This window comes from Natrix helvetica, assembly GCF_964273705.1.
Source record: "Natrix helvetica genome assembly, chromosome: 1".
In the NCBI taxonomy this organism is placed as follows: Eukaryota; Metazoa; Chordata; class Lepidosauria; order Squamata; family Natricidae; genus Natrix; species Natrix helvetica.
This window is the reverse complement of record NC_138548.1, coordinates 318,488,505-318,514,237: the sequence shown is the minus strand read 5'-3', so window position 1 is coordinate 318,514,237 and position 25,733 is coordinate 318,488,505. Positions and strand designations below refer to the sequence as shown.

The window sequence follows — 25,733 nt, the reverse complement described above, 5'->3', positions numbered from 1 at the left end:
CTAATAATGCAGCTGTGGTCTGGCTTCTGGTTTGTGGTCGGGCTTCTGGTTTGTGGTCATTATCGGTGTGGGTTTGGGCTTGCTTTTTGCGTGGATGTGTGATAGTGACATCCTGTGTGGTTTTCGTGAGTGTGGGTCTGGTATCATTCTTAGTGTTAGGGACTCGTTTGTCAGTGAGGGCGGGTTTCCAAATGGCTGGTAGGCGGGAGGTATCATCTCGTTTATTCATGCTGTGTGGTCGTTTTTCTATCTCAATAGCTTCTCTGATTATTCTGTTGTTAAAGTGTTCAATTTTGGCAATAGTTCTGGTCTTTTTAAAGTCTATATCATGTCCTGTGGCTTTGAGGTGTTGGACCAGGGAAGAAGTTGGTTCCTCCTTTCTGACTGAGTTTTTGTGTTCTTCAATGCGTGCCTTTATTCTTCTGTTGGTTTGTCCGATGTATGTGGTGGGGCAGGTGGTGCATGGGATTTCATATACTCCTTGATTTTCTAACTCTATTTTGTCTTTGGGGTTTCTCAGGATAGTGGATATTTTTCGGTTTGTGTAGAATGCTGTCTTGATGTTGTGTTTGTGGAGGATCTTGCTGATATGAAGAACGGTTGCAGGAACTGGGTATGTTTAGCTTAAGAGAAAGAAGGACTAGGGGAGACATGATAGCATTATTCCAATATCTCAGAGGTTGCCACAAAGAAGAGGGAGTCAAACTATTCTCCAAAGCACCTGAGGGTAGAACAAGAAGCAATGGGTGGAAACTAATCAAGGAGAGAAGCAACTTAGAACTGAGGAGAAATTTCCTGACAGTGAGAACAATTAATCAGTGGAACAGCTTGCCTCCAGAAGTTGTGAATGCCCCAACACTGGAAGTCTTTAAGAAGATGTTGGATAGCTATTTGTCTGAAATGGTATAGGGTTTCCTGCCTAGGCAGGGGGTTGGACTAGAAGACCTCCAAGGTCCCTTCCAACTCTACTATTGTATTGTATTGTATTGTATTGATTCTGTCTGTGGTGCCTCTTATGTATGGGAGGAGGGCTTTGCCGTTTTCTTGTTCACTGTCTTGGGTTTTAGTGGGGTTTTCTTTTTGGATTAGGTTAGTGATATTGTTTCTTCGGAATCCGTTGGATGTTAGTACGTTGGTGAGAGTGTGTAGTTCGGTTTTGAGGTGTTGTTCGTCAGCTAAGCGTTTTGTTCTGGAGATGAGTGTCTTGGCTACAGAGTTGATCTGTGCTGGGTGGTGGTGTGAGAGTGCGTGCAAATAGCGGTTTGTGTGTGTTTTCTTCTGGTAGATGGTGTGTCCTAGGGATCCATTGGATTTCTTATAGACTAAGACATCCAGGAAGGGGAGTTGGTTATTGGTTGTTGGATAGGCAGTGGTTGGTCAGATCTAGCCTATCCAACACATACTTCATCTATAACGGACAAAAATACAAACAAACAGAAGGAGCACCCATGGGATCACCCCTCTCACCTGTCATTGCTAACCTCTACATGGAACACTTTGAAACCCAAGCTCTAGAAAAATCCGATCACAAACCCAAACTCTGGCTCAGATACGTAGACGACACCTTCATAATCTGGCCACACGGGAAAGATAAACTGGACAACTTCCTCACACACCTCAACAGCCTACACCCCAAAATACAGTTCACCATGGAAACAGAAGCCAATAACCAACTCCCCTTCCTGGATGTCTTAGTCTATAAGAAATCCGATGGATCCCTAGGACACACCATCTACCAGAAGAAAACACACACAAACCGCTATTTGCACGCACTCTCACACCACCACCCAGCACAGATCAACTCTGTAGCCAAGACACTCATCTCCAGAACAAAACGCTTAGCTGACGAAGAACACCTCAAAACCGAACTACACACTCTCACCAACGTACTAACATCCAACGGATTCCGAAGAAACAATATCACTAACCTAATCCAAAAAGAAAACCCCACTAAAACCCAAGACAGTGAACAAGAAAACGGCAAAGCCCTCCTCCCATACATAAGAGGCACCACAGACAGAATCAGCAAGATCCTCCACAAACACAACATCAAGACAGCATTCTACACAAACCGAAAAATATCCACCATCCTGAGAAACCCCAAAGACAAAATAGAGTTAGAAAATCAAGGAGTATATGAAATCCCATGCACCACCTGCCCCACCACATACATCGGACAAACCAACAGAAGAATAAAGGCACGCATTGAAGAACACAAACTCAGTCAGAAAGGAGGAACCAACTTCTTCCCTGGTCCAACACCTCAAAGCCACAGGACATGATATAGACTTTAAAAAGACCAGAACTATTGCCAAAATTGAACACTTTAACAACAGAATAATCAGAGAAGCTATTGAGATAGAAAAACGACCACACAGCATGAATAAACGAGATGATACCTCCCGCCTACCAGCCATTTGGAAACCCGCCCTCACTGACAAACGAGTCCCTAACACTAAGAATGATACCAGACCCACACTCACGAAAACCACACAGGATGTCACTATCACACATCCACGCAAAAAGCAAGCCCAAACCCACACCGATAATGACCACAAACCAGAAGCCCGACCACAAACCAGAAGCCAGACCACAGCTGCATTATTAGCCACTTTAAACCCCTCCAATCCATACATGAAGCAAACTGATGCCCACCACGGAGATGTGGCACGATCACAAACACGAAGCCAAACAACAGTAACGCAGCTCACCAGCTCAAATCCCTCTGCAACTCAGACTAACACAAGCACAACCAGGCCCCCACCCAAACAGAACACGCCCCCATCCAATCAGAGCACAGCCAAACTCCCATCCAATCAGAGCACAGCCAAGCCCCCTACCAATCAGAATACACCTCCACCCAATCAGAATGCAGCCAAGCTCCCACCCAATCAGCACAAACCCCCACTGGCAGTTAAAAAGAGGAACCGGCTGAGATCTCACATTGCTCCTGGAAGCACCAAGCCAGAAGCACCAAGCCGGAAGCAGCAGCCTGAAGATGATGAATGAGACTTCATCGAAACGTCGTGAAGATACTTCCAATTCTACGCGGGAGAAAACCCGAACAACCAAAGACATACATACAAACACCCGCGAAAACCTCAGAAAACAAATATATATATATATATATATATATATATATATATATATATATATATATATATATATATATATATATATATATATATATATATATATATATATATATATATATATATATATATTCTTTCAATCAACTCCCCTACCCAAACAATCCATAATTCTTGATACATAGAATCAGATAAAATATCCTGAGCTTAAACAGTTTCTACAGAAAGGTGAGCAAATTCTGACCAAGAAAAGAACGTCTGAGAATTGATCCATACATAAAACACACTTGTCTTATTTTTTATACCATTCTATTCCTTCACCCTTTATTCAACCTGGGCTTGCTTCCCACAACTCAATGGTTTCTTCTGTTTCTTGATTTCTACTGCAGTTGATGAATCCATGCAGAATTACCAAAAAGGAGAGAGAACTGAGTAAGTTGAGCAACAGGGAAAAACTGAAGGGAAAAGAGATTCCCCCCCCCCAAAAAAAAAACCCCACAAAACAGTCTCCCTTCCCTCTCTCATAATCACTGATTGGCCAACTACTGAGATCTGGGAAAAACTAAGATTGGTGAAGTGGATTTGTGCTTGAAAAGTGGGGTCTTAAAAGCTGTAGCATCTCTACTCTTACTCTTAAAGATGAAGCATTGGACTTTGATTGGAAAATACTTAACATTTACTTCTGTATCATGTGATTATCTATGTATTTATTGAGTAACGAATGGTACTCAGAAAGTAATTGGCAACCAATAATACTCAGTGTCCTGCACAAGGATGATTCATGCATGGCAAATTGAAATGTTTTGTCTGGTCTTTCTGACAATTAGGCAATCCCTTTAAAGGCTACCTGCAATTTGCTTGTAGCTAAATGGGTAGGCAGGATTGCACCTTAAACAAAGGTTGAGTGGAATAATAGTCCATTCTTGTTTGTTGAAGAAAGAAGAAAAAAGGTGGGGGAGAGGAAAAGGCAATTATAGTCTTGATCCAAGGAAGAATTAACTTTCTCAGGCAGGCCAACATTTTCACTCTTTCATGACTAGATAGATTAATTCTCCTCCAGCCCATTACCCATGTCACCTGCAAGATTCGCAGAGCAGGACACTCCACACACTGTAACGACTGATGAGTTGCATGTGAAGATTGTTGTTCAAGGCTAATAGCTATGTGCTATTGGAAAGAAACGTATTGTTTCTTTGCTCAAAATGCTTGGAGTTATTTAGACACAAACCAGCCCTCTTCTCTAATTGTCTGTCTTCCAAATTTCTTGGTTTATTATTGCAAACATTCCAAATACATATTCTGGTCATGGTGGCCCTTATATATTTGAAAAGCAGCAGATGGGAAAGATTGCACAAATCGGTGTCCGTGCCCTCCATTCAACAACAGTTCCTGGACTACAATATCCTGATTATGACAAAAGCAAGAAAATTCTGCTTCTGAATTATTGTCCTGGATTATTACTGTCCTGAATTTATTCTCTGTGAATATTCTGGGAAACACTCAACCCATCAATCAATTTTCTTTGAAGTTTCTTCGTCACTGATACACTAGCTGAGTTACCATTCACGGTTTATAGATCAACTATCTGAAAAGCGATTCCAACCCTCCATTTTATTGGCTCATATTTTTTTCAGCTTTTTCAAATGTTTTATAACAAGATCCTGTTTCAGCTATTCTCCTGCCATTTCAGTTTGGTATGTATGAAGTATGTCTATGCCTTTTAAACTTTTAAAATGAGCTATTTCTTCCCCATATTTCCAGTTGTACTAAAGCAGCTTTCTCCAGTCTAATATCCTGCAGCTGTGCTACGCTACATTATGGGGTGCAGATTCCTTATGTCTAAGGGGGCCAGGTTAGGGAAAGGCCATCAAATTCGATGGCTGATTGGGGGCTGGTCCCTCTCTCAGTTCAAGTTCAACTCACAGACCAGTTGTTCTAAAGTTAAAATGGAGAGGGAAACATTTCTGCACAAGCTATGTGGAAAAAAGAAGGAAAAAGAAAGGAATAAATAAATATGTTTAGGCACTTTAACATTAACAGTATTGGCTCATATAATATAAACATGCTTTCACTTGTACCCTTGCAATAGAATCAAATGTACTTCTTCACACATCACACTTCAAGGTATCAGTACAAAACTACTGAACAGCTACTGGATTATTGTTTTTAAAATTCAAACTCCTGCCAACGCACAATTGGTTGGAATGTAGATTATTTTATTTTATTTTCCAGAAAAGTTTTATTTTTTTATTCTCTTACATACCATTTTAAGTATACATTCACATAATTATTTGTCTTCTTTACATTTATCATTCTTATACATTTGTTATTCCATTTTATAGATTATAATATACATATACAGTTTGGGTTGTTTTGTTTACCATCCCTCCCTCCTGTTGTAACACCACCTTGTTTTCCCTTTCTTTTCTCCCTCCCTCCATTCTCTACTTTCCTCCTTCCTCCTCTCCTCTCCTTCCTTCTTCCCTTCCCTTTCTCCTACTCCTACTCTTCCTTTTCCCCTACCTACCCTCTCTCCTTCTTTCCTCTCCCTTCCATCCTCCTCTCCATACCTCTTTCTTCTTTCCCCCATCTTCCTTTCATTCTCTCTTCCTCTCTCTCTTTCTTTTCTATTATTATAGGTGTCTCTTTCAGGTCTCAGCTTATGTTTCCTTGGAATAGTATTTTGGCAAACCCAAATATAATTGGTATCATTTCTTATTATAGATTATTTTATTATAAAGTTATATCCCACATTATTTATATAATTTTTTTAGGGTTAAACAACCCTTTTGCTTACTAAAAACTGTTAATATCCTGTTAAACGGATTGTCTAAAAGAATATCCCTACACCATTCTAAAGGCATTAAATTAACAATTTAAGACTTATAAATCAGAGCAATGCAATACAAAAAGATTAACTTGCTCCCAATCACATTGTTCCCATTTTCACCCATTAATACGCAGCCAGCTTGCAGCAGCAACTCAGTTCTGCAACCCATGACAAGATTTGCTCATAAAAAAAAATACACTGTGATTCATGCCCCAGACACTCAGAAAATCTCATGCTAGTATAATCCTCTGCCCAAGATCCTGGAAAGCCAAGACTCAGATATACAGTACAAGGGTGAGATAAATGGATTACCGATGTGCTTAGGAGTACAGCATAGGCGGTTTGCCGTTACCACAATTTCTAGTGATGATAAGCAAGCATGACTTACTCAGGTGCCAGACATGGCTTCTGCTTCATTCAACAATCATTTCAAAGATTTTGCAGTGAAAGTCATTTGCAGATGCAGTTAAAAATCACGTTACGTTCAAACCACATAAGATATATGCCATGTTGAGCCCTTGCTCAATGTTTAAGACAGCTGAGTGGGTTCACAGTGCATATTAAGCCATAAATCTTAATTTACAAATTACAATGCCTGGGTTAGATATTAAGCCAAAATCAAGCAAACCACTAGCAACCATGGCAAATGGATCAGAAGTACTTGATTTTTCCCTACTGAAACCTGATTTTTAATTTTTCTAAATGAACGCAGTCAAAGTACAATGCATGCTGATTTTCTTTTGTCAATCACGCTGTCATCAACCTTAATGATGCAAAGAGTATATGTTTAATATCTTTTGCTTTATCTTCTATGTACATTGTGTAATTACCTGGAAGTAGTGAATTAGAATTGCACATGGGAAGGAACATATAATTTTCAGAAATCAAGTTACACTTCTAGAGATCAGAGCCAACCAAGTGAATTACAATAATAATGGACTAGTAGCCAACTCATTTCTCCAATCCACCTCCTGCTCCCTCGCTCATTTTCATATGTACCTAGGCTGTGCAATGAACCAGATTTGAAAAGGAAACAGTGATATATACATAACACCTATTGACATATCCTTAAACATTTGTATCCTTTCTTGGGATACAAAAGAAAATAAAATGTTGGAATCCTTATTATATATACAAAATTCACTGCTTATCAAAAACAGTTGCATCCTCTTAAATGGATATGTAAAATCAAAATTATTCCTACAGTAAAGGGAGTTAAATTAACAATTTCTCTCAGACTTATAAACCAGAGAAATGAATTATGCAATACAAAAATACTAATTTGCTCTCAATTACATTGTTCCTATCTTATCTATTAACATTGAGACAACTTGCAGCCACTCAGTTGCACAACCCATGACTAAATCTCAAGTCAGTACAGGCCTCATATAAATTAAAGATTAGCTTCTTCAGTGCACATTCAGTACTATACTTTTGGTTTATCGCTGTTTTATTTATGTTGGAAAAAGACTTCCATTAAAACCTTCAGAAAGGATGTTCCACACCTGTCCCTTTTAACATTTAGGATCTCATCTGGGCCTCTTTATGTTTGGGATCAAATTCTGCATAGCAGTATTTTTCAGGACAGGCAGTCTTTGACTTACAACGATTCATTCAGTGACCATTCAACGTTATGACAATGCTGAAGAAAGAGATTTATGCTTGCCTCCAGAAGTTGTGAATGCCCCAACACTGGAAGTCTTTAAGAAGATGTTGGATAGCCAGTTGCCTGAAACGGTATAGGGTTTCCTGCCTAGGCAGGGGGTTGGACTAGAAGACCTCCAAGGTCCCTTCCAACTCTGCTATTGTATTATTGTATTATTGTATGATCAATGACAGAACTTAAGGCCATTGCAGCATTCTTGTGGTCATGTGATCAAAATCCAGATGATGGGCAGTACTTATGATTGCAGGGGACCTGAAGTTCCCCTCACCCTCCTGTCTCCACCCACACCTATGACCTTTTGGCCCTTGCCGGCCTGCACTCAGTCACCCTCGCTCACCTGTGCAATCTTCTTCCGGTCCACTGATGATGAGGCATGCCCGCCATATTGAATTGGCTTCACACAGTAAAAAGAAAAATGGGAGGGGGAGCCCAAGGCAGTTTTAAAAAGACAGAGTGCACCAAATCACCTCTTTCTGCCATGTTTCTGGACCTTTTTTCCCTTTCTTAGTCCACAAAGCCAGCCCTAGCTCCACTACTGTAAAGCAGTGTTTTGTCGCTTAGCAACCAAACCTCTGGTCCCAATTGTGGTTGTAAGTCAAGGATTATCTTTATAGCATCTAATGGTTATTGTACAGCATTATTTAGCTTCACGTATGTTCCCAACACAAAGAGGTCAGAAAGCTAATGATTATCACCATATTTGTCACAGTTAAATGCCTCCAAGACTTTCACCATAAACTAGACTGCTATGATGGCTCTTATGCATCCTACAGGGCACGTTGTAAAGCCCTCTGATTTTGACCCTGAGATCATAAAATACCTTTGTTTCGTAGCAATAGAAACAATATGCATAGTGGCACTTAAAAGTTTGTGAACCCTTTTGAATTTTCATTATTTCTGCGTAAAACAGGCTAAACCAAAATAGTAAATGGGAACAAATGAGCCATTTAACGTTCCACAGAGTCTGGACTGATTGTAATTTCCATTCAGCATATACAGGGATTTGAAACTGATTATTAGTTTTGATTTCAATTTTCATTCCCACATGAACCAAGATATAAGAAGGAATGCCTGTTCTATGCATTTCTGATGCCTGTGTATCATCTGAAAGCCATAGAACATATGACTCTCACTTCTTCCTTTGGGTTTATAATCTTCAGTTTTCCTTTGCTTTACAGGCTTTAAAAGGTAGTGAATGCAAAGATTGGTCTTAAAATCACTTTTTCATCACTATTGCAATTGCAAATGGTTGCTAAACAAGGCAATCCCTAAACTATCATTATTTGTTATATAATGTTATTATGCACAATAAGACTTAATATCTTAGGTATTATGTGAGTCCACCCATGATTAGAACAAATCACTTAGTAGCACAAATATGAACCCAGCGTAAGTGAATAGCAGGCAGAGCTGGGTGAGGGTGGAGTTAAGTGCATCATCAGCTTAGTGTCACTATGTTGCCACAAGCAATCCAAGTCCAGAGCCCCTGCTCTCTAATCTAGCACTGACTGTTAGTTGAATAAAGCCTTGTGTATAGGCTTGAGAAGTAAATCTTCTCAACTGCAACTTAATGTATAGTCCTGATCCTTTGTGCCTGTCACCCAGAAACTCAGGGTGCCATTTTGGCACCAAACAAAATTGATCTTCCTGGTTTAGAAGATGGGCTGTATTTTCACATGATCTACTTTTGAACTGTTGACTTCAGCTTCCAATCCTTCCCTCCAATTTGAACTAAACCAACTGCCTTCTGAAAAGGACTATAGTTGATTGTACAAATTGATTTGTATTAGAGTATCACTTGTTTATAAGTTTGGGTGAATCCACACTTCAGCACCTGATTATGTGTATGCCAGGAGATAAATGAATAAGAGCAAAATATGCCCTTTCAAAAAAAACAATTAAAGCTTCCCTGCACAAGTGTTCCATATGGAATTATTAGTGGACCAGAGGAATGCCGTTGATATAGTTTACTTGGACTTCAGTAAGGCTTTTGATAAGGTAGACCATAACCTACTACTAGATAAAGTAGAAGAATGTGGGTTAGACAGCATCACCACCAGATGGATTGGTAACTGGCTGACCAACCGCACTCAACGTGTAGTTCTCAATGGAACTGCATCTACATGGAGGGAAGTATGCAGTGGAGTACCCCAAGGCTCTGTTTTAGGCCCAGTACTCTTCAACATCTTCATCAATGATTTGGATGAGGGAATAAATGGGGAACTCATCAAATTTGCAGATGATACCAAGCTGGCAGGAATAGCCAACACTCCAGAAGATAGGCTTAAGATACAGAAGGATCTTGACAAACTTGAACATTGGGCACTATCTAATAAAATGAAATTCAATGGTGAAAAGAGTAAGGTTCTACATTTAGGCAACAAAAACGGAATGCACAGGTACAGTATAGGTGATACCTTACTCAGTAGTAGTAACTGTGAAAGGGATCTTGGAGTCCTAGTGGACAACCATTTAAATATGAGCCAGCAGTGTGCAGCAGCTGCCAAAAAAGCCAACACAGTTCTAGGCTGCATCAACAGAGGGATAGAATCAAGATCACGTGAAGTGTTAATACCACTTTATAATGCCTTGGTAAGGCCACACTTGGAATACTGCATTCAGTTCTGGTCGCCACGATGTAAAAAAGATGTGGAGACTCTAGAAAGAGTGCAGAGAAGAGCAACAAAGATGATTAGGGGACTGGAGACTAAAACATATGAAGAACGGTTGCAGGAACTGGGTATGTTTAGCTTAAGAGAAAGAAGGACTAGGGGAGACATGATAGCATTATTCCAATATCTCAGAGGTTGCCACAAAGAAGAGGGAGTCAAACTATTCTCCAAAGCACCTGAGGGTAGAACAAGAAGCAATGGGTGGAAACTAATCAAGGAGAGAAGCAACTTAGAACTGAGGAGAAATTTCCTGACAGTGAGAACAATTAATCAGTGGAACAGCTTGCCTCCAGAAGTTGTGAATGCCCCAACACTGGAAGTCTTTAAGAAGATGTTGGATAGCTATTTGTCTGAAACGGTATAGGGTTTCCTGCCTAGGCAGGGGGTTGGACTAGAAGACCTCCAAGGTCCCTTCCAACTCTACTATTGTATTATTGTATAGTTACACTGTAATTTGGGGGCTAAGGTTGGTAACTCCACAGGCTAGAAACATTACGTAACTATTACTTTAAGTGTTCCCACTCCTGAAATTTAGTTTCACCTTTTAAAGAAAAAAAAAAGTATTGAGATAATGAGCACTGAAAACTAATTAACTTTTTTACTATCTCAAAGTCACAGGAAAGCATTTGATCATCTCATTTAATCTATTGTGTAGCAAGGTTGAACCCCTCCTATAACATCCAAGGGTGGGTCCTTCCTAAAAAAAATTTAGGGGGCTCCTGCCTATCTTCGCTGATCGTTTCCTAAAGAGCATCTCTTTCTCTTTCCCAAGGTCCCCCACACGTTCCATCACATATATTTGTTTTTATATGAAGCATGAACTAAGCCTTGCCTTAATTATAGAGTGCTTTCTGCCATTATTATTGATATTATTATAGAGTCACTTGATTGTAGGATGGGTAGATATATAGATGAGATGAATGAGAAATTATTATCTTTCAGAACAATGCAAAGTCACAGCTGCCCATTCTTTAGCTCAAAGTTCCCAAAGGTTCCTGGCTTTCTGGATGGGGAAGGGGGAAAAGAGGGGAGGGTGTTGGGTGAGTGGCCGGCAAGCAAAGGCTGGGGAGGGGCCCCTGCTTTAGCTGGTGTTGATTTTCATATGCATCAAGTTCACCATTGGTCTGAAATGGTATAGAGTCTCCTGTTTAAGCAGGGCTTTGGACTAGAAGAACTCCAAGCTACCTTCTAACCTTGTTATTCTGTATCCCTAGAATGCCATAATGTATATAGATCCAAGCAATGTGGCCTTTTGCAACTGATGTGGAAATTTTCTCAATGTGCAGATTAATAGCGCTGTCCAAGATTTTTTGATATGGGACCCAGTGTCCCAATAACTACTGAGACCATCACACCTGGTTTGTTTATTTACTTTCTATAGCCACCTAACTTAACCTGGCCATTTTTACAATCCACAATGGGTCTAGATCTCTTACCCCTTATCAGACGGAATGATTGTATTACATCATTCTAAAAACTTACTATCCAAATTGCCATTTTCCATGGCATAAAGAAAGTTTCTAGGTTCTGCCAACAAAAGTGCATATAGTCAAGGCTATAGTTTCCCCCGTTGCAATGTATGGCTGTGAAAGTTGGACCATAATGGCCAAAGCACCAAAGAATTGAGGTATTTGAACTATGGTGCTGGAGAAGACTCCTGTGAATCCCTTGGACTGTAAGGCAATCAAACCGGTAAGTCCTAGTGGAGATCAACTCTGACTGCTCTTTAGAAGGCCAGTTCCTGAAGATGAAACTCAAATACTTCGGCCACCTAATGAGAAGGAAGGTATTAGACCTGGAAGCCATCTTTTACTCACTGGAGAAGAGCCTAATGCTGGGAAAGACTGAGGGCAGAAGAAGAAGGGGACAACAGAGAATGAGGTGGCTGGATGGAGTCACTGAAGCAGTAGGCATGAGCTTTAATGGACTCAGGGGGATGGTAGAGGACAGGAAGGCCTGGAGGAACATTGTCCATTGGGTTGTGATGGGTTGGACATGATTTTGCAACTAACAACAACAAGGTTCTTCCTTCTTAAATCTATAAGTAGAGTTGATGGAAAGAAGCAAAAGTATTCATGGATTCCCTGTTAATCAGATGAAGTCACTTTTTTGGAGTCTCAACATCTTAAATCTTAATAATCTAGTGTATTATTGGGATAAGGGCTTTGATATGTTTTTATAATTATCTTCCCTGTTGTAAATATCAATAACACTTAGGTTTATATACCACTTCATAGTGCTTTACAGTTGCTCTCTAAGTTGTTTACAGAGTCAGCAATATTGCCCCCAACAATCTGGGTCCTCATTTTACCAACCTCGAAGGATGGAAGGCTTGGTTTAAAACTATATAAGAGCCAAGCTATTGTGTGAAAACACTGTTACCATTCTGAAATGATAAGTGCATAATGCAAATTAAGGCCCTTATCTGGAGACAGCCAAGGATAGCTACAAGCCAATTTGTTTCTCATTCTTTCTTGTCAACTGAGAAAGCAACACAAATACAATGAACCAACAGCTGCTGTCTATCCATTGTCTGGAGAACAAATGGAGAGAAGTTACATGTTAAGTGGTCAACATGAATGAATGATTTATTGCAGATATTTACACATACACAACAATCTAGGTGTTATATTGGAGATGTAAATCATGTATCTTAACTGCCTACAATTTGTGGCATAATTTAAGGTCTTCACATTTTTAATGAGTTTTCACATTAGACTAACCCATAATTTACTTATATTGTATACTTTAATTGCATACAGCCAATTCTATAATGCATCAATAAACAGTTAAAAAACAATCCACAATAACTAATTGTTAAAATAAGTTCTTGATATATATTCAACCTCTATTAGAACTCTTCTAAAAACCATGCAGTTTGTTTGACTTTGATTAAATACAGACTGTGAAGCCAACTATTATGGCTTGTAAACCATGACTTACAGCCACTGTATAAATCCCATCTTGCTTTTACCTGCTCTTCCAACAAGATCCCATTACTATAGATCACAGATAAGAAGAGGATGAATCAATTTGTGAAAGAAGCATAATTGTCTTTCCTAATAAAAATTGGGCTCAATTGTCTCAATAACTCCAATTTAAATATTTTTCTTTTTAAATTCCATTCACATTTCACACAACCTGAACAACTATCATAAATAAAGGAAAATGAACGTCTGCTAAAGTTGCTCAGAAATAAGGGTACATTCATACCCACATTGTCCTGCTAAAAAAATATTTTAGGATTATTACTTACTGCAAGAAAAAAAATACTTTTTGTAATTCTTTCCTTTCTGACAAATATCAATAAGGAAAAAAGGCTACATTGGGTTACTCAATTGTAAAGCACTGTGATATAAAAATTGCCCAAATTATGCAATTAGATGATATGTGACACAGAACAATCTGTTATGGCATCCAGTCACTAAAAATGCAGAACACAAAAACAGAGGCCAGAAGTCCTTTTCCCCAATCTGGCACTTACTACTTTACTAATTCAAGTTGCAACCTGATTCATTGAAAGCACCTAAAATATGCTGAGGAGAACTTAATACTGATACCAACTGAACCTAAATTCTACAGTTTTATTCAATGGTTGAATAATGTCAGGTGGAATTTCAAGTTGTGTTCTGCTAATACACTAGAAATTCGATATGTCTCTCTTCTCAGAATTAAATATACAATTACAAGTAAAAAAGACCACAGAGAAGAGGAATATATAAACACATTTGTGGAAAGCACATTGCAAGCCACTGAGTAACTTGCTATAAAGCAGCCACTAAGACCTGTTTTTGCAGTGAGAGCAGATTAAGAAATTTCCTGAAGGAACTACTACAGGATATCTAGGAACAATTATGCGGTTATTAGCTTTTGGAAATATAATCAGTCATACCTCACCTCTACTTAAATCAAAAGGCACAACAGTAGATGCAGAATTATCTTCTGGTGTGTCAGGGAATTAATGTAGAACTACATTCATTAGAGAGTCAGAAATGTATATCCAAACGTAGTTTGTAACCAGAAGAATTGGGATTCTGATTCCAATAATTCCCTATCCATGTGGTTGAATATTTCAATAATGAATTACCACCCAGAGCTTCCCAGCTTGGAGAAAGACAGTCTAGTATAAAGATAAGGATTTTTTCAAAAGAGCTGAAGTTCAGGTGTGATTTAGACCTTGAGTTTTAGCATCAAATCTTTCCAGGTGGCATGTGTAAGATTCATGTACCATCCCAAGTTTGCCAAGTTTGTGGTGAACTATAAACAAGCTTGCACAATAGGACCTTACGTGCATATCAAGGCCTTAATCCTGAATGTTTGTGAAAAATATTCTGAATTATTCAAATTAAAGTGCGCACCCAGTTTTGCAAGTTATAATTTACCATACTAAGTAATATTCCTGCAATAAGCATTAACCACCGGACTCTGAAACAGTGTTGTGAGATCACTTTGCAAACCAACTCACTCCCATCTCCATCTGGAAATCTCTTTTGCATAAGCACTGCCCATTCCAAACAGCCTAATAAATTGTGCATGCAAAACTAAACCCCCCTCTGTTCTTTCAAAATTACTCCAGCAAAAAAACCTGTGAATTAGGAAAGCAGCACTTATACAGCACAAGTTCTACAGCAAACACTCAAGGGCAAGGTGTAGATTCAGCACCATGATTACATTTAAGCTACTAATGGTCTCAACTATGGAGGGGGGGGGGAAGTATTTCTTTTTTAAATAGTATCTTACAACAAAAACAAAAAAACAAAGCCAAACCAAGAAAACAGTGTATTTTGTGGGTTGTCTACTGTGTCAAGAGTGTTGCATAACAGGGAAAGGGGAAAATGTAGCTTATGGTAGGTTATAGCCAACCTATTTAAGTCAAGCTTTAGTCCAAGAAGGTATCTGTGAGTACTGGAATCAGAATGCAGCCAGATAGACTAGTTTCCCCAGCATACACCCTTCTCTTTATGCCCTGTAGCAGAGAACACTCCCTTCAAAATCTCTTACGGGAGCACTTCCATTCCCAGTGTTGTATGACTTAAGAGCTGTAGCAAAGATCCCAAATCGGGGAGGGAAAGGCCACGGATTTTAAGAAGGGAATCTTTAAAATGCTGACAGTTCTCAATCTCTTCGGCACATAGGCATTGACCGCTTTCTGCAAGCAGCCTCCCTAGAGGGAGATACAAGCCTCACGCCTACGTCTCCGGCAGAGGCTCGATGCAAAGCGAGCCTCCAGGCGTATCTATGGTGTACGCACCACAGATGGCTGCCCCCACCCCACCACCACCATCACCACGCCTGCCCTGAAACGGGGCTTTCATCAAAAGGACGGCACCAGGCTTTTCTTTTCCCGAAACAGGCATCGAGAAGGCGAGAGAGAGGGGGAGAGAGAGAGACCTGGCCGTCGAGAAGAGCTCACGACCCAAGAGCCCCCCCCCCCACCTCCCCGATCCACCATTCACACAACTGCAATGCAGCTTTTACAACCCTGCCCCCCCCCCACACTTCCTCGCGACACACCGCCCGACCTTTGGGCTTCGGCAAGTCCCGCTCAACTGACACTCCTAGTATGCCCCCCCTCCTCCGTCCCTGGTGCCTTCCCAGTGCGAGAACCGAGGCAGAATAAGATACAGAACAATGAAGGGACCGGTGAAGGAGGAAGAAGAAGGGGAGGAGGAAAAGGGGAGAAAGCTTGGGAGGGGGAAGTCAGGCTCACCTTTCACTTGAGTTTCATATTCCGTGATAATCTCTTTGTCTTTCTTGAACTTTGCTTGCGATGACATCTTTGGGGGACAGCGCTGCTCTGCTCAGTCCGCGCGGGCGAGCTGGATTTTCGTTTCCTCCTCCTTCGGCGTCCTCGCCCGCTGTTCTTGCCTTCGAGTCCCCCCCAAGCGCACTCCCGCCGCTCGCCCTCCTTTTTCCTCCTCCCTCCCCTCCCCGAGTCCGATCTGCTCCGGAGGAGAGAGACTCTCAGCAAAGAGAAGAAGGGCAGCTTCTCCCCTCTCCGTCGGCCAGCCGATTCCCCGGCATTTGCCTTCGGGCCAGCTCGGAGGCAAGACAGGGAGAACCTGCTGGGAACGCTCCGCCGCCGAGAAGCGGGGTGAATGGAGGGGAGGAGCGAGGAGGGTGTGTCACCTGCACCCAAGCAGGCTTCGGCGAGGAAGTGGTGGTGGAGGGGGAGAGGTTTGTGTAGAAAAAAAAAGACCCCGATAAATAAATCGATAAATAAAGACGAGCGCCGGAAGCCCCTCCGCGGAAAAAGGCTTGCAAGGAGAAGTGGAGGAAGCGAAGGGGAAACTCAGGCTCCTCCTCCGTTTAGCGTGTAGGTAATAACGCCGCGGCTGAGGAGGCGCGGAAGAGAAGCTCAGGGAGCCGCAAAGAGCCCGTGCGCTGCGCCGTTCTTCCTCTCCCAGTGAACTTAGCCGGGCAGCGGCTGAGGGTTTCAGCGGGGCTTCTCGCGCGCGGGAGAGCTGCCTCCTTCTGACGGGCAGGCTTGAATGAAGTTGGCTCCGCGTCACTCACCGAGCCAAAGGCCCGCCTCCCCTCTTTTGCAACCACTGACACATTGTGGGCTACGGGGGCGTTGGAAGTCGCTGCGAGGGAGGGAGGCCGGGGCAACGGGGTTCGGCCGAGGCGGCGTACGCGCAAGGGCGAGACGGGGCGGAAGGGAAAGCTCTGCGGAAGGCTCTGGCCTTGGACTTCGGGGTGAGCCGCAGCCGGTTTTCCGCTTTGCAAGTCGAGGGACGCGATTCGGTGGACGGCGCGTCCGAGGGAAAAGGCCAGGGTGGGGAGGGGGGTGTCGGGCGGGGGGGGGTGTCTCTCCTTCAAATCGTCATTCACTCTCGAACAGTCTTGTAACTTGGCGACCTCGAGTGAAGTCTTGAGGGGAGAAGGGGGCTTAATCAAACTCTCCACTCCGCCCAGAAACTTCCCTTCTGAATGCCTTTCTCTCCCCTGTTGTAACCAACTTTTGAGGTTGGTTGCTCCATATGCGGAACTGCGCTTTGCTGTCTTGTAAGAGCTGCAAAATCAGGTTCCGTAATCTTTTGGGACTTTGAACGTTCACGGTAAGGCCTCAAAGGACACGGCTACTCAGCACTGTTGAAAACAGGGCAGTTTACTTCTAGGTAATTATGAACAGAATTGCAGTCTTGGCCTTATTACATCCAACTTGCGGCTATCTTTGCAGACTTGTGGGACTTAAATGAATCAGGCTTTGCTCCAGTTTGATGGGTTTCCTTAAGATACAGTGCTAACCAATAAACTGATCCAGCAGATCAGGCTCCCAAATCCTCCAATTGCTTGGTTTCGGGATCATCCTGCAAACACCCTGTTTATCAGAAGCTGAAGTTCAGATATAACTTAGTACTGAAGCAGGGTGTGCTTTGCCTTCAGTCTATTAAAGAAACAGTAGGTTTCTCAGATAAGAAAGCATAATATATATCCACCACTAGCTGGGTTCATCAGTTGTGCTAAGCCAAAATCCATAAAAGAACATAATGCTGTGCTTGAAATTGGTCAGTGAAGGCTGTAGAGCAGTGGTTCTCAGACTTCCCAATGCCGCAACCCTTTAATACAGTTCCTCATGTTGTGGTGACCCCCAACCATAAAATTGGTGTCTCGGTTCCTAAGGCCATCGAAAATTTGTGGTTTCCAATGTTCTTAGGCGACCCCTGTGAAAGGGTCATTCGACCCCCAAAGGGGTCCTGACCCACAGGTTGAGAACCACTGCTGTAGAGTGAATGCAAGGAAAAAGTGGAATTTGAATCATCCAACAGGACTAAGTTGGGACATAAGATATTCTTAAATAAATACAATAATCCATCTAAACCAGGGGTGTCAAACTCAAGGCTGCAGGCCAGATCCGGCCCATGATGTGACTAGATCTGGCCTACGGAGCTGCCCTGGACACAGTGAAGGACCTGCCCAGGATGGCTTCTATAACTTGATGGCAGCCACCCGGACCAAAATGTGGTGAGCCTTAGATCCGTGGGGCAGCTCTGGAGCCAGCAAGGAGTTGTCTCAGCCCTGCCCCCTGTGCACTTGCTGCCCAGTGGGTGCGGGTGGGGTGGCCCCAAGCTGGCTGCAGGGCTGCCCCACCCATCTAAGGCTCACTGTGTTCCAGGCCAGATGGCCGCAATCAAGTTATAGATCAGTGCTGCGCCCACCACCAGTGCCTCCATGGCCTGCTCACCAGCCTGATCTTGCAGTTTGTGCAGCTTCCCTTTCACTGGGACCACCCCTATCCCATCCCATGTGGGAAGGCCACAGCTTAAGCACGGCCACTGGCCCTGCTGTCAATCTCGCTCCCTCCCCTCGTCGTTTCCTGAGTGTGGAGGAAGGACAAGATGAGAAGGAGAAGGAGAGAGGGAGGAAGGAAGGCGATGGGAAGGAGGGAGGGAAGGAGGAAGGAAGGAAATGGGAATGAGAGAACATGACATTTTAAGAGTTCTTTCATGTAAATTTCATAACCTCAGGTGCCATGAAAGGATACGAGGATTGCATGTGGCTCTCAACCCCTTCACAAGTTGCCCTCAACCTGGAATTTTGAATGTGACAGTAAAGGGATTATATAGGAGGGAACAGTTAGATTGTAGTTGCATTAAGTGAATGGAATTTAACTTTTATGAAATGAAATGTAGTTTCATTGTGCTTGGCCCATTTTTTAAAATTGTTGCTCCGGCATAGAGGGAAACTACAGGTAGTCCTCAGCTTACAATCATTCATTTAGTGATCATTCAAAGTTACAATAGCATATAAGTTTTCCAAATTATGACCATTGCAGCATCCCCATAGTCACATGATCAAAATTCAGAACTTGGCAACTGGCATACATCTATGACTGCGGCAGTGTCCTAGAGTCATGTGATCACATTTTGCGACCACACCTGGAATCCTGCATCCAGTTTGGGTCACCACATTACAAAAAAGATGTTGAGACTTTGGGAAAAGTGCAAAGAACGGCAACTAAGATAATTAAAAGCCTGAAAACTAAAAGACATGAATGGTTGGAGGAATTGTGTATGGCCAATTTAGAGAAAAGAAGGACTAGGGGTGATACGACAGCAGTATTCCAATATTTGAGGAGCTGTCCCAAAGAAGAAAAAGGTCAGTTTATTTTCCAAAGCACCAGAAGGCAAGACAATAAATGATGGATGGAAACTAATCAAGCAGATAAGCAATCTGGAATTGAGGAAAAACTTCCCAACATGACAATTAACCAGTGGAACAGCTTGCCTCCAGAAGTTATAGGTGCTTCATCACTGGAAGTGTTTAAGAAAAGACTGGACAGCAACCTATCTGAAATCGTATAGGATCTCCTCCCTAGAAGACCTCCAAAGTTCCTTCCAGTTCTGTTCTGATTGATTGATGAATTGATTGACCTTCTGACAGGCAAAGTCAATGGGGATGCCAGATTCATTTAACAACTGAACTGACTCAGTGAACAACTTTGGTGAGAAAGGTCATAAAATGGGACCAAAGTCACTTAACAACTGTCTTGCTTAGCAACAGAAATGTTGGCCTCAATTGGGCTTATAAGTCAAGGACTACTCTATAGCCTTTGCCTTAAAATGATATGTACCTCTTTTAATTGGGTGAGAACTCTACATGTTATGGATTTGTTTCATCTGCTCTTCATCTGAGCATATGGCCTACTAATCAACCATAGGCCACTTTGTATGAGCTACATAAGATGTGGGAGGAGTAGAAGAAAGGAAAGATGATCTGTAACAGATGCCAAGAACAACAAATAGAAGTGACCAAATAAAGGAGAGTAAGATCCATCCATGCCAGTTAAGTATTAAGACTGAAAAATGACATGATTTTTTGGTAAACAGTAATGCAGTTCAGTCCTATGCTTATACCAAAATAAAACAAGAGTTAGTTTAATCCACAGTAAATGCATGTAGAACTTACATTTGTCTAATGTTACTTAGGTAAGACTTAAGTTCTTCCAGATATTGCAGAGTAATTTCATTAGTATTTTAGAAAGTTAATGCATTTTTATTGTGTATGAGGCCAAAATGAGTGCATATTCTCAATACCACCAATAATAATGAAATATGCATTAACATACACTATTTGAGTATGTAGTGAAGTGTGTATGGCCATTTGATGTTTATGGAAACCATGGGCACTTAAATGTTTTTGGATTGTGTCCAATATATGAAACATTCCAGGAAAGCAGATTTATGTTATATCCATTTCTAAGACATGCATTGTTAGTACACTGGTTTGCTTCAACAGCCATTTTGAGTTACGATACCATCACTGTCTTAGCATTTCCATCCTTGCTTTAATGTTTGCTGAATATTAATTACAACAAAGAGCAGGAATATTACATTGCCTTATAAACAGCAAGTCATACATGGAAGATCATTGCCTCTTAGTAAAATAACCATATGCTTGCAAGTTAAAAATATTTTGCAGTCTAGAGCAACTTATTTAGTAGCTGGATCTATGCATATTGTGTTTGGTTTGTAAAATAAAACATAATATTGGTTTCATTTTTATTTTACTGTTGATGATGCTGACCTGTAAGCGCTTTTTTTGGTATAGTGGTGTCATCCCCCCCCCCCCCCATTATCCACTAGAAATAAAACATTTCACTACTTTAGTTGGAGTTTAGGCAGTTGGTGAGCTTTTATTTTTTAACTAATGTTGTGTTTCATAACTTATGCTGATGGGGTTTTTTTGCCTTCAACTAAGTAGTGTGTGATATAGAGGGGTATGTTTTTATCAATAATGTATATTTATTTTGTAGCTTTTATTATCGTAACCACTGAATATGCAGTACTTGATATGTAATACAAAATATTTTAAAATAAGTAAATAATTCATGCCATTTTTTTCTCTGAGCAGCTCAATTTTTTTTCTCTATACATGCTATCTTCTCTCTCCCTGGCAATTCAACCAAGGTCACCCTTGAGTTTCAAAATAATGTATTCTTGAATTAAAGAAGGTGTTAAGAGAACTGACCCATATAAAGAACTATTCCCTGAACAAAGGCTCTTAAGTTGAAGGCTATTAAAGAAATTTGGATTTCTACAAAGGAGCTGGTTTTGTAGGTCAGGTAAAGCATAGTTTAACATTGAATATTCCCCATTTCAGTGCTCCAGTTAAAACTTACAAAGATCACTGATACTGTATTAGTTCCATGCTCTCAATCACATATTGCCTAAAGGAGAGAAAAAAAACCCCATCATATGCATATAGCTGTATGGGCATGATTCCAGAACTCAAAAATATAAATGGAAAACCAGGGACTTGGGGGATTTGGTCTTATGGGTGTGGTTGCAGTTAAGGTTGAAGGCAAGTAAAGTTGTTATGGTTGTGACGTATGGTGGAGGACAAGGAGAGGTCACTTTCAAAGAAGGCAAAATTGTTATCTTATACGAGAACCAGTGGGGTGGGAAACAGGTTCAAGGCCTGTGGGTACCCTATGGGGAAGGATGGGGGAGATAGATGAGGAGGGGCCATTGCGGCATCCCTGCAGTCAGTCATAAGGGGGAATCCACTCAAATTTTGAACATGTGAGCGCAGAGGTCCTGCAATAGCTGTAACTTCAAAACTAGGTTGTCGGGGTTCCAAATAGCACTCAAAAGTAAATCAGAGACCAAGGCAAAATATTGCTCTAAGTTCCAATTTTTTAAGAGTTGGCCCATCTAGGAAAACTCAAATCTGAAAGCTTCCCAGTTTTCCCCACCTAGTTGAAAGTTTAAGATCTTGCCCCCACACCCACAAGTCCATCACATGGTCCAACCTCCCACTGCCATGCTGGCAGTTCCACCCATCCAATTCCGGTCAGGTGCAGAGACAAAGGATGACCTTGGCTTTCTAGAAAGAATTTTGTTGTGACTACATATTATGTGATTCCTTACAATTCCCCCCTCCCATTTACCCACAAGAGAAAATGCATAGCAGAATAATAGAAAGTGTGGCAGGCCAAAGACCCAATAGAAAAGATGGCTGCAGGTTGTAAGTAACTTGGAGGGGGGTCCTTTATAACCATTGTAAATAAGTCTAGGACTACCTGTGTAGCAGTGGTGGGTTCCGGATCCCGGTGCAACCGGTATGCTGCAACGGCGCCAGGCATCCACGTGCACGCACGCGAGCCGCATACACATGCGTAATTACCACCCATGACTCTCCAACTGCTCGGTGGAGTGTTGCACAGGTGCTGTACGCTCCGTGCACATGTGCAAAAGCCCCGATCTGCTCAAATACAGGTGAGGGCAGGTGGGCCCTCTGGAGCACCGTACCGGAACGGTACCTGGTGCTCCCAGCAGGCACCAGTACGCCCGTACCAGGGTGTACCGGTTGTATCCCACCATTGCTGTATAGCCATCTGAGTAATCTTGTCTCCGTGTGGAATTCGTGTTCTGGTACAGTCTACTTACGGGGGCTGACACCAGCTGATATCTTACTTGGGCTCATACCAGCTGATATTTTATTGATATTTCACAGCCAGCTTCTGACAAAGAGAGTCAATGGAGAAGCTGCCAATAAAATCTTAAATCACAATCATATGAAGTCTTGTTTAATAACTGGGTGGGTGATTTCAGCATAGCACAAGTGATGCCGTAACCCCATTGTGGTTACTTGATGTCCCGCTCACCGACTGTATTGTTTAACTATCAAGTTGCCAGTTTCAGTTGTGATTATTAACCAAGGATTACCTGCAAACCAATGTCATCTCCTAAACCTGCTAGACTATTAAAGGTTTTCGTTCTTCATCAGCCTGGAATTATACACTATTCTTATTTCATGAATAAGAGTCTCTCGGGACAAACTATAGGGAAGAAAGTTGCTGATCAGATTTATGGCTGTGTTACAATAACAAATTATGGTTTGTTTTAGAAATTGGCTAAAAGAATTGTTATATATCACTGGGAGCAGAAATCTATACCAGATGTGCTGCAGTTGATTATGGATATGTGTTTTCTATCAACAAAGTTTATTCTTTTTTTCAATAAAGTTAGAAAACTTTTAAACCATCTGAACAACATTTCTAGAGTTCTGCCTATAACATAATTTCCCAAGCCTTTTACTCCCCCTTTTTTAATGTAATGATGATATTAATTTTGAAGTTATAGTGTATCACTAATACTGTTTTATATATTTATGGTTTCTCTTGTTTCTTTTAATTAGTTTAATAAAATAATTTAAAAGATATTGCATTTCTCCCATTCTGTCAGCATTTAGTAAATCAGTATGATGTTCTCTTTTGCTATTCTTTTAATTATTAAATCAAGCTGGTGCCTATGTTAGAATTGATACTTAAATGCATGCTTTAATTTAAAGATATTATCTCTTTTAAGTACTTTCTAGATTACAAAGATGGGAGAGCAATGAAATAAATAAGCAGTTGGCTATTGGTGATTCAGTATTCCATGCCAATTGAGCCTATGTGGTTGTTTATTGTTTGCCTATGCAGTATATACAGTACTCTGCCTTATGGTTTAGTGTGTAGTTTACACTCAAACAGCTGTGTTAATTCAGTAAACCTTGGCTAAATAACTAGAAGTATATGGTGTGTCCAAGTGCTACAAGCAGGGTAAGATCTAAGCACCAGATATTTGTTTTTAATTTGGGATGAAAGTAAGCATGGTTTTTGTTAGCTATAACATACTGATTCAATCTATTCTAATTCTGCACCCAGGCAATTTTTTCAGTGGTATTATTCCTTGATTTACATTTTTTCACTCTTAAGAAGTAAGACAAGAAGAATATTGTTTTTGCAAAACATATTGATGATAGCAGGAAGGAAGAAAATACATCCGGAGATGAAACTTTGCCAGACTATTTTGCCAAATACGCAACCAAGTCTGAAGATGAAATTTTGCCGATTTATTTTGCCAAATATGCAACCGAGTAAGATCTGAAAAATGAGGATACAACTCAGCTATGCTTTGCAGTCAGAGGTTTAATCGTCTACATTTTAGTGAAATGGATCTTAAATTAGACAAATGCAGACATTTAAAAACAAAAACAAAAATCTGCAGAGCAATTGCCAATCCAGATAGATCCAGCTGGATTAAATCACTCATTCCTGAGATTCAATGCAAGGGAGTTTCTGATATCTTCTCCACCTACACAAATGATGCTATCTGAAGAGTCATTTAAGGGTCAAGGTTTGCTGAAAGCTTATGAAGGCCACTGTAACACTGGCTAAAGCAAATAATTAAAAAATACAGGGGGGAAAAGATGCCGATTTCATCACATGCATCAGATACTCACAAAAGGCTTATACCTTTTAATAAAATTTCTGTGCCCATGGTTCCGACACACTCCGTGGTATACAGTATTGGTGACAGAACTTGAAGGCCTAAGAGATGTGTAGGACTCCACTAACAAAAAATGAGAAACAAAGACAACCGAACATGAACTGTAGGTACTATTAAAGCCTACCTCATGGTATACGTAATCATTTCTCTGGTCTTATTGTTTCCATGGATAGACATCTAGGGGCACCTATTCTGGGTGGCTCAGCCCTTCCTCAGAGGCAGTAATATTGAGGTTCAACTACAAGGTCATTGTGAGGAATCTGATGCATATCTAGCAGATAAAATTACTTGTATTGGCTCTACATTGGACTCCAGTCTTAGGGCAGAATCTGTGGAAGTTATAGGAGTTAAGTCTTGTATGATTTTGTGGGAAGGAGTTTGAACCTGTTGAACCTGAGGAAGTGGCAGGGATAGTTCAAGTACTTACGTCTTACATCCTTGCCACTCCCAGCTTCCTAAGGCTGCGTAGGAGAGGACATGTGATTGGATCTGGACAGGGATCAACCTTTTTGAGAGAGGAAGTTGTTCATCAGCATTTAAGGAGGCAGTTGGTGTACCTCCTCAAGTGGCTATCACTTAATCCAACTAATCAGGACTGCTTGCACCCAATTTTCAACCTTCCTTTTTTAGGATTGTCTGGAGCCCTTTCAGTCAGGTTCAGGAGAGGGTTTGAGAATGAGACAACATTGATAATGCTCATGGTTAACCTCTGAAGGGAACAGGATTAGGGTAATGCATCCATATTGGCTTTTCCTGGCCTCTCAATGGCATTTGATACCACTGATCACAGTATTCTTCTGAACTTCAGGAGTTGGGGGTGGGCAACTCTGTGTTACACTGGTTCACCTCCTTCCCCCGGGGTCAGTTCCAGTCAGTATTGATGGATGGAAAATATGAAGTCCCCCAGGCTTAAAGTTGCCAAGGTAGGAGACCCCTGTCCTAGTAGAGTGAACTACAACCGATAAAAGACAAATCTACAAAAGGATAAAGAACGAAGGCAAAGATGATCAAGGCCACTTTCTTGGAAGGACATCCCTTCACGAAACTGGGCTTTATATATTTTTTTTTCCACGAAGCTATACTCTTGGTGGACATGTATGCATTATTAAATGAAAAAAGACACCTTTTAATTTAATTTAAATCAATTTTTTGAAAGACAGAACATTCATTAAAATATGTGTTTGAAGACATTGG

The 25,733-nt window shown here is 41.2% G+C and overlaps 1 protein-coding gene across 2 annotated transcripts in view; it reads right to left on the bottom strand.

Moving 5' to 3' along the window:
- The window catches only part of SRGAP3 (SLIT-ROBO Rho GTPase activating protein 3), a 216,288-nt gene extending 199,394 nt beyond the window's left edge, over positions 1-16,894 (bottom strand). Inside the window, exon 1 of one of the 2 annotated variants that reach the window (XM_081955048.1) lies at positions 15,968-16,894. In XM_081955048.1, the coding sequence (XP_081811174.1) occupies positions 15,968-16,034 (67 nt within the window). In that variant the 5' untranslated portion in view covers positions 16,035-16,894. The remainder of the gene's footprint in view (positions 1-15,967) is intronic. The other variant, XM_081955049.1, reaches the window with a different exon arrangement.
- Between the last annotated feature and the right edge of the window lie 8,839 nt (positions 16,895-25,733).